The 16,010-nt window shown below is 36.2% G+C and overlaps 3 protein-coding genes and 1 pseudogene across 6 annotated transcripts; 2 read left to right on the top strand and 2 right to left on the bottom strand.

Moving 5' to 3' along the window:
- Window positions 1–133: 133 nt before the first annotated feature.
- LOC137745155 (FH protein interacting protein FIP2) lies at window positions 134–5,909 on the top strand. Its single transcript, XM_068485056.2, has 11 exons — window positions 134–358; window positions 833–942; window positions 1,417–1,551; window positions 2,238–2,393; window positions 2,843–2,926; window positions 3,099–3,145; window positions 3,234–3,307; window positions 3,528–3,586; window positions 3,779–3,838; window positions 4,959–5,039; window positions 5,619–5,909. Exons 1-11 carry the CDS (start codon window positions 313–315, stop codon window positions 5,670–5,672), a joined length of 906 nt encoding a protein of 301 aa, XP_068341157.2. The 5' UTR covers window positions 134–312; the 3' UTR covers window positions 5,673–5,909.
- A 1,067-nt stretch (window positions 5,910–6,976) lies between these two features.
- LOC137745307 (uncharacterized) lies at window positions 6,977–11,965 on the bottom strand. 4 transcript variants are annotated; one of them, XM_068485244.2, is made up of 7 exons: window positions 11,855–11,965; window positions 10,223–10,284; window positions 9,534–9,634; window positions 8,522–8,783; window positions 8,216–8,412; window positions 7,690–7,877; window positions 6,977–7,536 (listed from the first exon to the last, which is right to left on the bottom strand). In XM_068485244.2, the coding sequence occupies exons 3-7, from the start codon at window positions 9,632–9,634 to the stop codon at window positions 7,223–7,225; spliced, it is 1,062 nt and encodes a 353-aa protein (XP_068341345.2). In that variant the 5' UTR covers window positions 10,223–10,284; window positions 11,855–11,965; the 3' UTR covers window positions 6,977–7,222. The 4 variants fall into 4 exon arrangements, with proteins under 4 accessions (XP_068341345.2, XP_068341347.2, XP_068341346.2 ...); XM_068485246.2 differs by having other exon boundaries at window positions 10,193–10,284; XM_068485245.2 differs by having other exon boundaries at window positions 10,994–11,928.
- LOC148692592 (small acidic protein 1 pseudogene) lies at window positions 10,542–10,888 on the bottom strand (annotated as a pseudogene).
- Window positions 11,966–14,175: 2,210 nt separating the features above from the next.
- On the top strand, window positions 14,176–15,168 carry LOC137744159 (uncharacterized). Its single transcript, XM_068484029.2, has 2 exons — window positions 14,176–14,592; window positions 14,925–15,168. Exon 1 carries the CDS (start codon window positions 14,270–14,272, stop codon window positions 14,555–14,557), a length of 288 nt encoding a protein of 95 aa, XP_068340130.2. The 5' UTR covers window positions 14,176–14,269; the 3' UTR covers window positions 14,558–14,592; window positions 14,925–15,168.
- The last annotated feature ends 842 nt before the right edge of the window (window positions 15,169–16,010 follow it).

Raw genomic sequence — 16,010 nt, forward strand, 5'->3', positions numbered from 1 at the left:
ACAATTTTCTCATTTTAATTTTTCATATTTGTCCTTTAATTCAGCTTTATTTACATGACACGTAACTTCTTGTGACTAATTCTAAAGGTAAAGGTGTTGATGAAAGTGACGTAGTGGCACATTTTAACGAATTAACCGATCAATTGCGACGCTTTCCTCATATTCTATTTCTCGCTTGCTAAGCAATGAAGGGCTGCAAAAACACACTAATGTAAACTTACCTTCAACCTACAATCATAAAGTCGGAAACAAAAAGCTCCGAGCTTTGAATTACTTGCTCCTGTGGATTCCCAAATCGGAGCCCTCAATTCAATGATGAAGGTCTCCGATTCCTCCTCTCTGATTCGCCTTAACATCGGTCAGCTCCCTCTCTCTCTCTTGCAAGTTGCAATCCAATCCAATTTAATTTGAATTTTCTGTTTCTTACAGTATAAATTTTTTTGTTGAATCGATTCGATCGCGCTCGAATGGAAGTTGAAACCCTAATTTTTCATTTTCTCAGAAAAGCCAAGCTATATAAGTAAACCAATTGAATGTTTTGGCGGGGCTATTACTGCAATCTGTGTGTTTGTGCATGTGTGACTGATTGGAGTTGTCAAAAATTCAAAATTGGGGTTTTAACTTATAAGCCTTGATAAGATTACACTTTAGAGAAAAACCACTTCAAACTCACAACTTCAGATTAAGAGTATGAAAAGTGGATAAATGAAGAGTCCTTCTTCTCCAATTGAGCTCTTGAAGTGGTTTTGTTTAAAACTTATAGTGATGGTGTAGTTTAATAGAGCTTGAGGATTAGCTGCATAATTTGGATACATTCTTTGTCTGTTAACAGGAGGAAAGAAATTTTGTACTACTATTGATACTGTGACTCATCGTGAGCCCGATTCGATGCTTGCTGCAATGTTCAGTGGTCGCCATAGTCTATGTCAAGAAGCCGAAAAGGTATAAACTTCTGCCTTTGCGACACATTTTAAACAGGTTTCCATTATGACTATTGATTTCCCCACTACAACCTCACCAGATGTTAGATAATTATTTATGTACTTGAATGATCATGTTTGAGTAGGCTGAAATGGCGCTCAGTGGAGACATAGGGAGAACCATCTATGATGGCCTCCGCATATTCAACAAAGACCAATAGGTGTGCTGGTTAGGAAGTGACTTAATCAAAACAGAGGGTAGTGCTACGAAAGGAGATGACAAGGAAGTAATTAGGAAAAATACAGTACTGTGTGATTTGTATGAAAGTATGATCCATATAGGATCAAATGAAGGGTTGGGATTCAAGTAACTATCCCAAATAGTCGGACATGAATCATATTTTTTATTTATTTATTGTTATGTAATTATGAATGAAAACATTATTTTCAGTTTGTATAATGATATTCTGCTCCCGGGCTTTTTTTTTCTTTATAGGGATATGTTTTTCTTGATAGGGATGGCAAACATTTTCGGCACATCCTTAACTGGTTGAGGGATGGCATTGTTCCCACATTAAAAGATTCAGAATATTCAGAACTACTTAGGGAGGCTGAATACTATCAACTTCTAGTAAGTATGGGTTTTACATTTTATATTCATTTACTCTTATTTATTAACGTCATCAATGGGCTGCACTCTAGTTCATATTGTGTACTTGTTTACTCAAATAGTGAATTTTTGTTCCGTAATTTAAACCGATGGAAGGTTCAAATCGAATGTATTGAAGAGGATTAAAGGACAAAAAGTAATAGGGGATGTGTGGGAGGTAAAAAAGGGTGCATACATAGCACCACCGCATTAAAATTACATTCTTATGTACATGTACAATATATGGACTAATATTCTCTTTTTTTTAGACAATCTGCAACATAGGAATCTTAATTTCCAAACTGTGAATCTGGACCTCATATTCAAGCAGTGATCAAAGTAGTTCATGTTTCAGATTCACAATCTAATAACATAAACTGATTATATTCCAGAATGTCGAAAGACTCAAAACAAATCCCTAGAGATTAAGTATTTGCTTTGTAACTATACAACTCAGATGTAACATTTTTGTATATCTCTAACTATGTTGAAGTAGTGGAGTTTATACATGGGCTGAGATTCATTCATCAATCTACTAATGAATTTACATGTCAAACATATCTCCATTTTTATACACCTTCATTTCTCCCATCACAATGAATACTGCCTCTTTTCATTTAACAGTCAGATTGTTCAACAATGTTGTGAATTTCTGAAACAATTTTCAGGGTCTGATAGATGGAATACATGCAGTTCTAAATAAGAAGAGGGAGGATGAAGAGGTAGATACAGAACTAACACGTACTGATATCATCAAGTGCATACAGTCTCAGAAAGTGCGTTTTCGAGGTGTCAATCTTTCTGGCCTTGACCTTTCCAAATTGGTAATTTCTCTGGTTCTCAGTTCTGAATAAAGTAAAAATAGTACTAGATATGTGCCTTGTAAAATTCGGTTTCTAGAAATTTGGAAAAATACACTACAATAAGCTAATATCCATTTAGAACATCTAGTTTCAGAAGTACAGGCACATAATGAAGCCCCGAATAGATCTATACATTTGCATTTTCTCTGCAACGTCCTCACTGAGCCTAGTGTACCAAGTTTTTTTTACCAAAAAATATTTTGAATTTGTAAAACAACATCTATTACAATCTGTATTAAGAATCAAAATTTCCTATATCATGTTGAAACCATTTGCTTACTGCTTACATAAAAGTAGGCATTGCTGGATTATTTATGAATTTAAATGAAAAGATGTTATGGATGGTAAAAGATGCATGATTATCCATCTATTTGATGCCTTGTCTCTGATGTCGATCCATGAAATTGCAGGACTTGTCATTAGTTGACTTCAGCTATGCATGTTTGAAAAATGTCTTTTTCTCACGTGCAAATCTTCAATGTGCTAAGTTCAAGGTAAGCTTTAGTTATAAATGGTATGTCTGGTCTGTTAAAAACAACTGCTGTTTTTTTCTACATATTAAATGTTGTTAAAAAGTCTCACTGTATTTTTTGTCGGCGTATATAGTTTTCGTTTCTTTTTATAAGATCAGTACATGACTATTGAAGCTTTTATATTTTGTCACAGGATGTCGATGCTGCGGGTGCCATCTTTCACAATGCAGTTTTGCAGGAGTATGAATTCTAATAATTTCCAGTTAATGATGATATTATATTATTAATCGGTTGCTTGATTAATGCAATTATCTTTTGCCTAGGGAAGATGTGAGTTTACTGGGGCAAATCTCCGTGGAGCTTTGTTGGCTGGTGCTAATCTTAAGAGCGCAAACCTACAAGGCAAACTTTTCTGCATTCTGGTTTCTGATAATATTTTATTACTATGTTATTTGTTATTTCCGAAATCATGTTGCCTTAAATTCCTTGGCATACGTTTCTGTTCATTTAAACTTCAAATATTTTTTTAAAACTTTTTTAATATGGATTTAGCTTATGTGTCTCTCGTTTACCCAGAGTTAAGGCTGAATTTTCCTTTTAATCGTGTTCTGTCCCTTTTCAGATGCATGCTTGATAGATTCTAGCTTCTGCCAGGCAGACCTGCGTTCTGCACACCTACAGGTTCTGCATTTGTCAATCGGAATATAGTTCACTTGTTTCTGAGTGTTTGTCCTTTTTGGGTTTTCAAGAACATCCAATAATGAGATAGTAACTGTTTGTTTGAGATGCTCATATTACTTCGACTAATGAAGGCTTAGGATTTGGTGCTTACGTAGTGAATGATGCATTATCTTCTTGCTCTTAATTTTTCAGAATGCTGATCTTACAAATGCCAATCTAGAGGGAGCTAATCTGGAAGGAGCAAATTTGAAGGTAAAGTGGAGGTTGTGTGTCAAAAGAAAAAAACAACTTAGTCTAGTATGAATCTTATGTTTAAGAGATTAAAAGAACTCCTATAAATTCATTTTGAGAACATAATTATCCTGTTTGACTTCTAAAAAAGCTTATGAATTGCCATATTACATCTTTTTTCATAGCTCTAAATTTTCTGGGACACATCTTCACGGGTTTGCTAACACATTGCAATAGAAGGGAATATATCTTGCTCTCCCTTTTTCGAGAAGAAAAGTACCATGAAAATAGTCTTCATTTTTCTCCAAGTACCGAAACATTTAAGCCTTTTTCTAATGCTTTGTTTGGTCTGAGATTATAGCAGGCAGGGGATGGAAATGAAACATAGGTTCTTTCATTCCTACGTTTGTTTCACCTTAAGGGAAGCGAGATGATTTAAAAAGATCCCTAACAGTGAAGGTTGGATCACTTTGTGGTGAATTAGTGTTTCATGGTTAAATGAACATAATAAATGCTGGTAGTGGAACTCTAGTGTTAGGTAGAGAACAGAATACGACCAACATGTTCATCATGTTAGATTTGGGGTCAAATCGAAGGTGTGTTTGAGAAAATGTACGAGGTGATTGTGCTAGGTAGTCATCGAAGACGAGTGGTGAAGGTTTGGTGAAGGTATAATAAAAAAAACAATGTGAGATATGCCTTGAGTTGTTTTCTACTTTCGATCTGGTGAGATCTTACTTAGTAAAGTAAAAAATAACGCAACAGATACCACACATTCTTTTACTTTTTAGGGAACTTAAATGGTTGGAATTTGGATGAGTTTCATTGCAATCTGAGAATTAGGAAGTCTCATTTATGAGAAATCAAATGTAAAACCTATTTGATTTGCTTATTTCTTATATTCTATTATGTGATTAAGAATGCCTTCAATTAGACATGTGTCATAATCATATAGCTGGTAGGTGAGGCTGTTTTGGAGAAACACCCCATGTTTACATGAAAAGAAGTTTATAGAAAATAAAATGTAGTTCATCTTATATGACATTATCCATTATTGTTCAAAGAAATGAATCATAAATGACAAAAAAATCTCCCTCTCCTCCCTTAATTTATTTGTTTGGTTTGTCTTTTTGCATGTTAGGGTGCCAAGTTGAGTAATACCAATTTGAAGGATGCAAATCTTCAACGAGCTTATTTACGTCAAGTGAATCTTCGAGATACGGTAATGAAAGCTGATTGAAGTTCAAACAATTTTGGAACTTCTATTTTGGCTATTGGTTTGGTAAATTTCTCATTTTTGGCTTTTAGCTTCCCTTTTTTGTTAGAGACAGCGAGGATATATATGGGAGAAAGAGAGAGATAAAGAAGGGTGGTGGGAGGAGATTGAAGAAATCGGCTTGAAAATAAAAACAATTTTAAGTTGTTTTCGTTTCAAGTTTTTATTTCATTCATCCTCGATATTTCCCTCACCCCTCTCACCGCCTCTCTTCATCCTTGTATTTCCTCTCTATCTCTAACTGAAAAACGCAAATGAAAAGCGAAAAAAAAAAAAAAAAAAAAAAAAAAAAGAAAGAAAAGGTTGCTGAGTGGGCCTAAGTTGCTAAAACTAGACAATGAGTTTAGGATTTACTTTCCTCCCTTGAATTGAAGTTCGGATGTCCAGTTTATGTGCATTATATGTACATCCAGTGTAGAAATTGCAGCATTGAGAACGTCCTTTCTGTTGGTAGGATAGTTGCTTGGTGTGTCAACTGACAGCGTGCAATCGAGGATGTAACTCTAATTTTTATGTTTTGAACAGCATTTGGAAGGTGCAAGGCTTGATGGTGCAAATTTGCTTGGAGCAATCAGATGACATTGAATGATATTTATACTGTGGAGGTTTGAAATTCTGTTTGTGTATAATAACATATTTATTCGTCTTCCGTCTCCTTACATTTGCCAGATTTTAGAAAGTGTTGTCCAATTTGTTTATCGGCGATGCCCTAGTAATCAAATCATGTGGTTTGTACATAAATCTTGCACCCAAATTCAATTCATGTGGTGATAGAATGTATTGGTAAATGTTCAAATCAAATTTTTACCTTCTTTACCCCTCCCCTCTCCAATGCAAAGAAGGGAAATGATAACCATATACCCCTTTTCTCTTCCAATTTGACCATTTGCCTAATTCTCATTGTTCGAGCACCGCGGGAGTCGGATGAGCCGAGAGAGAGAGCAACCCACTGAACTCTAAACCAGCACCTCAACACCGTCCATGAGACCCTCGAGGTGTTGGATCAAACCGCACCCTGTACACTTGAGAAGGTGAGCTGGGAGGAGGCCATAGAGCACTCGAAGAGAACATGGTTTCCTACTTCACCGTGCTGCAAGGTCGTCTTCTGCTTTCGCATGGGAGTAGGGTGGGTGCAGGACCTACCCTTTCCTCTTGTATCCATGCATCTGTGAAGCATGCTGTTGACACCAGTTGTAAGCTGTCAATACCGCAATCGTTTGGTGCACCTGATACGAATATTACAGCGATTAAGCGAGCAATGACGCAGGTTGCAGTTTCCATGAAATATGTTGTGCGTGAGATGAATGAGCTTAAGTTGACACCTTCCGGAGGCTAGGAAGACTCACAGACGCATTTCAGCCTATTTGAAGGTTTTAGTATTGTTGATTTTTAGGTGGGATCCACAGTGACGGATTCAAGAATTTTTTCTCGGGTGGGCGACACATAAAAACTTGGTGTGATGTTCTTGCTTAGGTTTCCTTGTTGGTGGGCAGGTCTTAGTGACGATGGCGCCGGAGGGATTTGAAAAAGGAAATTTTATCATTACGAAAGCCGAAATTTGGTTGAAATGAGTTTAAAATGGAGGACAAAAAGCACTTTTGATGAATGTGCTTTTGGAACTAACCACAAGGTGTGGTGCGATTGGCAAATTGCCACCTTCAGTTGGCGGATTCCTTGGTGCTTTTTTGGGGGTTCGAAACCAGCTGAGAGCACTTTGTGGCCAGAAGCAAGCCGAACCTCAAACGGAGATTAGTCCCATCCTTGGGATGTGGGGACACTTTGTGGTCTTTACCAAAAAAAGAATGTGCTTTTGAAACTAATCTTTAGTAAAAATACAAGTAAATTCTGAAAAAGCATTTGCGTTTTCAATCACTTTAGAAGCATTTCCAAACGAACCATCATTAGGACTTCAATAAATGATGAAATAAAAATAATTTAACTATAACAGTATTACCAAAGGAAATTCAAAATCCAAAGTTGTCTCAATGCAATTGCAATCAGTACCCTACTGACTACGGCAACTGTCTCGTTTTGCAATGCAGGTTGAGTGAAGAAAAAGGGGAAAACTGCAATTTCCAGTAAGTTAACGGAGACGAGGGCTACGTGCTCAAGCGCCACCACCACATGCTCTATTTTGCCTTCTTTGCAACGTTCGAGTTTCGCAACCTCTTTACTTGATTAGATGTCACGAACTCGGCATCGTCTCGGATAAAACTCCACCAAACATAAGTTAGGGGAATCGTGGTGGCATGCCAGGCAGCGTGAGCATCCAAGAATCCGTAATATGGAGGGAAGTCATAGATTTCTAGGAGCATTGCAAGGCCTCCTCCCACTACTACCACCCACAGCTTCCAACGTGATGGATGGCGAGTGACGCCAGCCCAAACTGCCCAAAGAAGAAGTTGAACCACCGCCATGACAACACAAACCTGCATGTTCCACCCTACAAAGATTTTTTATTATCTCAGTCAGATTGTCGACATGAGATTGCTATGCACATCAAGAAACTACATGTTAACAAAACTTTTTTAAGATTAAAGGAGATGCAATTGATCAATATTCACGTTACTGAAAAAAAAGTAGTAAACTGCCATACCGTAATCCAGTTTATAGAAGTTGAGGTACAATATGTGGGTGGTTACGAAAGCAAGCAGTGGAGCAGCAACCATGACTCTGACAGCATCATCTTTCACATCAAAACTTCTTAGTATGGACAGAATAAGCGAGTACCCAAGTATTGCCACTGCACATGAGTAGTCTAATTTCTCGGTCAAATCCACGTCCCTGTAGTCCATTAGACACATTGATGATCAAGAAATGTGCCAAGTAACCAAACTACCCCCCATTTTAGTAAGTAAGGATCACCAGATGAGGTAAATTCAATGCATAAGCAAACCATATTTATCATTCGTCTTTCATCAATAACTAGTCTTTCCAGAAAGATTTAGGGAAAATTAAAATGTCACTTAAATAGCACAGTAATAACTTTAACATACAAACCAACGCTCACAATTATTTTACAACCCATTCAAGCATGAGGAAATATCCAAGTCCCAATAATAAAAGGAAAATTGTGAGTTTGCAAATGGGTGGCACAAGTTAGAGTAGAATAAAAAGCTTACTTGCTATGGAACAGAGCACTCGCGAACCAGGAGGTCAATGATAAGAGAGCATAGATGTGCCATAAACTAGCAAAATAATAGTATGTCTTCTTATCCCGTCTCAGAGGCAAGTTGTAGTATAAAAGGATGAAAAAGGATATCCAACCATGAAAATGCGTTGCAAGGTTAAGCACAGAGAAAGCTACGGAAGCAGGCTCCTAAATAAAGGATAACATGTCAAATAGCACCAACCACAGAACTATGATACCATTAAAATATATTGTAAAAGAAAATGTTGCCAACGCATATCGTCCGAAAAAGGCAAACCTGGATCCCGTAAACACGCTTGAAGGGCCATTTACCATGATATTTGACTGGACCGTTACCAGCTGCTTCTCTTTCTTTCTCTCTGTCAACCATACAATAGTAACGGCAATCACTTTGGCAATCCCATTGTTTCCACTGCTGATAAAGAGGTTCACGCATGTACCATGGACGATCAACAGAGACCCCATCAGAAGAGAAATTGCAATTCGGAAAGCATCTCTGCCCTACACAACCGGTTTCTCCACATTCTTTTAGACAAGCCCTAAAGTTGCAAGTAATCATATATCAATTTCCAAATTCACAGTTTGAAATCCACATGACAAGTTACAAGTGTCAGCAAAATAACAAAATGTCAATTTTGCCAAAGAATTAACACACAAGGAACTTGTACAGCTTAGAAATAAGCCAATTATTACAAATTAATTTCTAGTGAGGTACTTACCGAAAAGAATTCCAATTGTGTAATAAGGATTGATAAATAGTTTTATGGAAGCTATTTTATTCAAGGGATACTTATTATGTATTAATTCATCCACTAAATAACTGATTGGTGAATTACCATATAGTTATGCGAACACAAACATTTGAGGGAAAAGAAAGCTCCCTGTTCGAAATTCAAATGAGGAGCACTAATTGCTAATAACGGGGAGAACACCAGTGTGGCCCTACTCACTGGAACGGTGTGGGCGACAACTGGCCCTTTCCATTAGACATTCCAATGAAGACGGGAAATATAGCCATTCAGGATTCAGCTGAAATTTCAGTCATTTGGAAGATAAATGGCTGATTCAGGAAAGAACACGTTCTGCATGCTAGAATAACTTAGTAGGCTACATTGTGTTCTAAATGATGAATGACAAGAGGTGACAATACATAACTTTTAAACTTACGAAATGCGAAAACCTCAAAAAACATACAAGCGGATGTGGCAAACGAGTAACAATAGGTACAAAGGCAGCATACCTCAAAATGAACTATAAAGGAATATCTAAAAAAAGATAAAAACAATTACCTATAGCGCGGATCAGCATCACCAGCACTGGCATCTAAAACTGTGAAGCTGACAGCCCATGACACCACCACAAAGAAAGCAACCCAATAATGCTTTAACATCTGAACATAGAATTACTGATTGATAAGAGTCTAAAGGTGTCAAATTTGACCACTACAAGGTGCTGAGATCTTAACTACTTCAATGCATTTTCTGATATTCTTCGTTACAAAAACCAACCAAGGCAAGAATGAAAAAAAAAAAAGAAATTTACTACTCTATACAGCGAAATGTCTGACCTTTCTGTTGGTGCCCATGTAGAATTAAACTTCTCTTTTAGCTAATTGTATATGTAATTTATTAAAAACAACAGCTTTGTTTCAATGCCTTATTTGTGGTCACGTCCACTAACAACATTTTTGTTCAAGTACACCATCCCATATAAATTCTAATGGAATGAAGCAATAAATTCAAGTAGAGCAGGGCCGACTATATTCTAGATTAATCAATGTCGCTTTTTTCTTTCATAATTGTTTATCAAAGTTCCTCTCATAATTTGACTTCCAATTCATGATTCTGTATTTGTAAAGCAATTTGAAAATATACAAGGAAGAGAACATATTCAATTGTCACTAGAGTGCATGGAAATATCGGTAGACACGAAAAATCATGAGAGTAACCTCTGAGATTTAACTCTATAACCAACACACCTCTGAATGATAGAGGTGAAAAAGCCCCCAATCCCAAGCAATTCGACTATGTAAAATCCCACCTGCAGTACCAAAACAATAAAATCGAATCATCAATTCACTCTAAAGTTTGATGATTGGTCAAACTTTAACCGAAGCATATGTGATACTAGCTAGTTTGGGATTACTGTGCCTTTTTTCAAAACTATAATGCAAAAAGTGCTTTTAGCAAAAAAAAACAGTGTCAGAATGTTTGGTAAACTTTTATATAAAACTGCTGTGATTGTGTAAAATGACTAATAAGGGCATTAATCATTCATAGAAGAATGTCTAATTTATCAGCAAATCACACAGAAAACTCATCAATCATTCATAGAAAAATCACAGATTGCAAAAACACATACTAAAATCCATATCTTTATATATCCAATTTTTCAAAATAATAGAGAGGATGATGATTTGGCTTGCTGGTTCAGTTGATGTCGGTGTCACCGAAATCGTCCTCGAAGCAGGTGAAGAAATCGGCATCGGCTAGCTTGCCTTCACCCGTCAGGGTCTCGCGGAACGCCTCGAGTGGGTTGACGAGACGTCCATGGCCATGGTGGAGCCCTGGTCTTCCATGCCGTTGAAGAAGTCCATCATCGTCGGCCTCAACACTCCGAAACCCAGATTACCCAGAATCGCAGATCACCCAGATTACCCAGAAATCTAAATCTTCCAATTCTACCTTCCAATTATTCAATTTCAATATTCCAACTATCCAGAAATAGATGTTGAGAAAAGGAAATATACCTTTTTATTGGTGAAGAGTGCTCGAACAAGATGAGAGGGAGAGATCAAGCTCGAACGGAGTGAGAGAGCAGGAGAGTGGGAGCGAGCGAGAGACAACAGTGAAGGAGAGTTTTAGGAGAACGATGCAAAAGGGTAGGTTTGAAATTTTGAAAGTTTCATTTAACGAACACTGTTCATCCGTGTTTTGGCTATAAAAAGCCGGTCTTGTGAAGCTCAATTTTGCTGCTTTGCATCTTTTTTTTATCTAAAACCGTAAAACTAAGCTGCTTAAAAATGGTTTTTCAGAATTTAAGCTTAAGCCAAATTGGTACCAAGTATACAATGCCTTGTAAGTGACTCGGATTCACCCCTTTAATTCCTCGGAATTCTTTAGCAAACATCCAGTCGTTAAATTTAGCAATATATGCCATGTACACCGATGCAATCTAGAATTAACCATGAAATCAATGTGATATGTGATAGTATCTTCCAAGGGAACTCAGCTGGTGCAGATGGCGCTATGCACCTCGGTGCGGGTTTCATCCCCACCGATTCCCCTCCCCTAACAACGAACTATTTAACCCACTAAATCGTTCTACTAAAAAATACTCAGCTGATAAAACAAACGACGGAATCGAAAGCGATAGAGTAGAACAGATATTTAATACAGGATACAAGATCAATACATTTTCCATTGCTGTAACAATTTGAAAGATTCAATTTTTACGATTTTTATAGTCTGCAGAGTATGCAAATAAAAAGTGAACTTTTTGAAACTGGATCGGTTCAATTGGGTGCTGAGAAATCATTGACTGCAATGAGGGATCTGAATCGGAGTAGTTTGTAGGGGTATGATCGGAGAAGCCATGGATGCGTGCGTACCTGGAGGGGCAGGATCGTGGGCAGCGGAAGAGCGATCAGCAGATCTGAATAGGAAGTGGGTTAGTCATCCTTCGGTCTAGTTTAAAAAGAAAAAAAATGTTTTGGGTAATGTTGCCACTTAGTACTTCGGTCTAGTGGTATTCATCTTTACTTGTAAGTGAGATTGTGAGGCTAAACTCATCCCTCTTCCTTAGTGTAGATAAATTGTTTGTTCAAAAAAAAAATGTTATGGCTAATCCTAGAGAGACTAAATTTTTAAACCAAATGATATAGTTGTTGATGATTATTACTTAAGTGTTTATTAACGTTCTTATTTTCTATTGGTGACACATTATTTAGTTTAAAATTTTAATCTATCTAGCATTACCCTTAAGTTATATATTTAAACAAGAGTCGTAAGATCTCGTCACTTTAATGGTCTAACAACTTTTATTCATGTGCTAACAATAATGTGATTCAAATTCGTCTTTGGTGAGGATTAAACTTAAAATCTCTCACTTACAAATAAAGAAGGAATACAATTAATCGTACTACTAAGTGACTATTCTCGTGTAACTTAAATGTGCGCTTTTCATGTGCAATAGAAGTTTGGAAGGTCATCTGGAATAAATTGGATACTTGTTTTTCACTCATTCCCTAGCCCAATCGTTGTTGAGGCCCAACTTACTTTCACTCATTAGTTGATTGTCTCGCGTGACATTCACGTGATTCTTTTATTTAGAGTTGCTAAATTTGGTTTTTTTTTTTTTTAATTTTTTTATTTTTGTCAAACGATAGGTTTTATTAAATTAAATGTTAGATTAGTCACCAACGAAATTTGAACCAATGCAGACATGCAAAAATTCAACACCTTTCAACCACCAATTTACGTCACTCCAGACTAAGTTCACCTCTCACAATTCTTTCGTTTGGTTACCATTTTTTGTATCCAATATGTTCTGTTGTTTGTATTTACAGTTTTATTTGCCTGCTTCATTTGGATATATATGGGAAATTGATGGTTGTCCTCTGTAAGGATCGTAGTTGAAGCTTTAAAGACAAGAGAGGCATCCATGCTAAGATTCTTGCTTATCCAAGTGTTGCCAAAAGAGAAGAAACATCTTCCATCTTTTGTAGTTCGCCATCGCCATAACTACATTTCTTCAATTTTCGTTTCTCCTTAAACGTCGTTTTATTGTATTTTCTACTAAACATAGCAACTTGCGATGCTTTGAAATATGTTTATCTCGTGTTTTCTTCAATATATTAAGTTTTAACTACTAAACGGTACATTTAAAACCTACATCAAAACGCAAGATCAATGTGTAAAATATACGTATGAAACATAACATGTACGAGACAAAAATAGGATGATTCTCACATTAAGTGAAACTAAAATACTAAAAACCTTTTTTTTTTTTTTATGGCGAGAACGTCTTAGAAATGATGTGGTCGGCATCTCAACTCAAGTTTTTCTTTGTATATTATTAAGCCATGCGGTCGACACACACATGATTCACGGCAAGAGTCGGAGACCTCGATGTAACGTGCCAAACCACAAACCAACAGTCGATCCGCAATGCCAGACTCAGGACAAAGTCTTGGCCAAGAAAAACAAGAGGACTTTGATGTAGTAATAATCTTTTTTTTTTTTTTTGGTTTAAAATAAAGTGATCTTACCGACACGCGACAGATGTTGGATATAAAGAAAGATTGAGTAGACTTTATACCACCGTTTCCCGCGTACACCTCGGCATAGTATGAATATGGTATCGACATGTTATAGTGCTTGTTGTGTTTGAATGTGCTTTTAAAATGTCTGAAAATATTTTTGATTAAATGGATTTTGAGTTCCAAAATCACTTTAAGTGCTTTTTAGAAGAAGTATTAGATATGTGTTTCTTGCAGGAAGCACTTAAAGTGTTTTTTTATGATCAACTTGGATTTTTACTAAGGATTAGTATCAAAAATATTTTCACAAAAAGAAGTTTCAGTCATTTTAAAAATACATCTAAACAAACCCATTAACTTTTACGTAGCTACGACATATCGACTTTTTTTTAGTAATGACGAGTTACATGTAGTATCAACACATATTTAAAGGTTGTATTTAATATAATGGCTTAAACTGGAGTGAGTAATATTATATTTAATCCAACACACAAATGTGTAACAATTGAGTGCATGTAGACTCAAGAAAATAGGTGGCCGATGGTCAATTTACTTTGCAATCAAACCGCGGATGAACTCTAATATTAGTTGTTTATTTATTTGAAGAAAGATGGGAAAGGAAAGGTCGTCTTTTTTCATGTTTTCCTTATAAATAGGCACACATTCGGCTTCATATCTCATATAACATACGCTGCACAGAGAAGTTAGAGAGAACTGTTTGTTTTAGACAGAGAAGTTAGAGAGAGAGAGAGAGAGACAGTGAAAATGTCAGGAATCATGGGCAAGATTGGAGGTGCCCTCCACATTGGAGGCGACAAGGACAAAGATGACGACCACCACAAGGACAAAGATGGCGACCACCACAAGGACAAAGATGACCACCACCGCAAGGAGAAAGATGACCAGCACCACAAGGAGAAAGATGACCACCACCATAAGGAAGACGACGAAGATGACCACAAAGACAAGGGCGAGAAGAAGAAGAAGAAGAAGGACAAGAAAGACAAGAAGGACAAGAAGGACAAGAAGGATGATAGCAGCGACAGCGATTAATCCATCGCATGTGCATGCATCTGCCCAATAATCAGGTAATTATTTCATTAGTTGATTTCATTTTTTGCTAATCCACAAAAGAATTTTGATTAGTTAGATTTAAGAAACAAACAAAACTAGTCGTTAAAATTTTTGACAAATGCTATTTTTGAAACATATTGCTACTCAACATTGTCATGTTACAAGAATGACTTCACGGATAATTTTCTTATATTGGTTATGAGATTTATCTTTACAATATGACCTAAATGTGACCAACACATGGTTGGCCAGGTTTAATTAATTTGTTAGTTAATTCATTTATTTATTAAGTTTCAATTAATTGTTTATCTCCACATGATTATATATGTATGATTTGCCCTTGTAGGTGTTTGGGGCGTCAAGAGAGCATGCTCAACTCCTGTTTCCTTTACGTTGCAGCCAATACTTAAATTTCAAGAAGAAAAAGGCTTGTTTCACAGCCCAACCAAAAACCAGGAACCAAAAAGAAAAGTGTGTATTTGCTGAATACTGTTACTAGCTACATGTAAAATGTTTCTGGCACGTTTTGAATATATGATTTAATGTGAAACCTTCGTAAGCCTTTGATATGAAATAATATTTTGGACGAATGCTCACTGCTTAGTATTATCTGTGTTAATCGTTTTAGTTGTTTAATATACTCTTGTATTGCCGATCTTAGTAGCGTTTTTAATTAAACAAGACACTAAAGTATCATTTTTGTCAAAATATAAGTATTTACTTCCACTTATAGGTGAGAACTCTTAAGTTTAATTCTCGTGAATGACAAATTTAATATACATTATTATTCCTAATGTTATCTTTGAAACGAGAGAGAAGGACTTTTTTTTTTAATTGCATTCCAAGGCTAACAAAATATTTGATAGAGTTAAATAAATATATTATGTGGAGGAGTGGCCAATAAACACATGCTTCTCATCTTTTTGAAGATGATTAGCTTGTCGAATTTTTCTTCGATTTGTCGTGTGTTCAAGACATAAGCAATGCACCCAAATACTCTAAGATAATGAATTAGTGATGTCTTCAAGCCATAAACAATGCAGCCAAATACTGAGAAAAATTAAACATGCGTGTTCTTATTTAGTAGTGAAGAAGTTTGGTATTGTACGAGAAGGTAATGAACTAAATGAATATGTAAGCTTTTTATTTATAATGATTTCTGATATTGGCACAAAAGTTATCATTTTGGTTCTTGACTATGGAAATCAATTGAAGTGCTCTATGAGTTTGTTCACAGTTTATCATTTTGGTCATTTCGTAAAAAATCTGTCAATATTCTCGTGTAGTAAAGTGAAGGGGTTGGTTTGACAAAAATACATTTAAAAGGTAGTCACGTGATCGTTCACGTGACAATTTAATGATAATATTGATATTTTTCACAGAATGATCAAAGTAATTTACAGTGAACAAACTCAGGTACAACTTCTATCAA

The sequence above is a fragment of the Pyrus communis genome, chromosome 12, assembly GCF_041283825.1.
Source record: "Pyrus communis isolate YQ-2024b chromosome 12, ASM4128382v1, whole genome shotgun sequence".
Lineage (NCBI taxonomy): Eukaryota > Viridiplantae > Streptophyta > Magnoliopsida > Rosales > Rosaceae > Pyrus > Pyrus communis.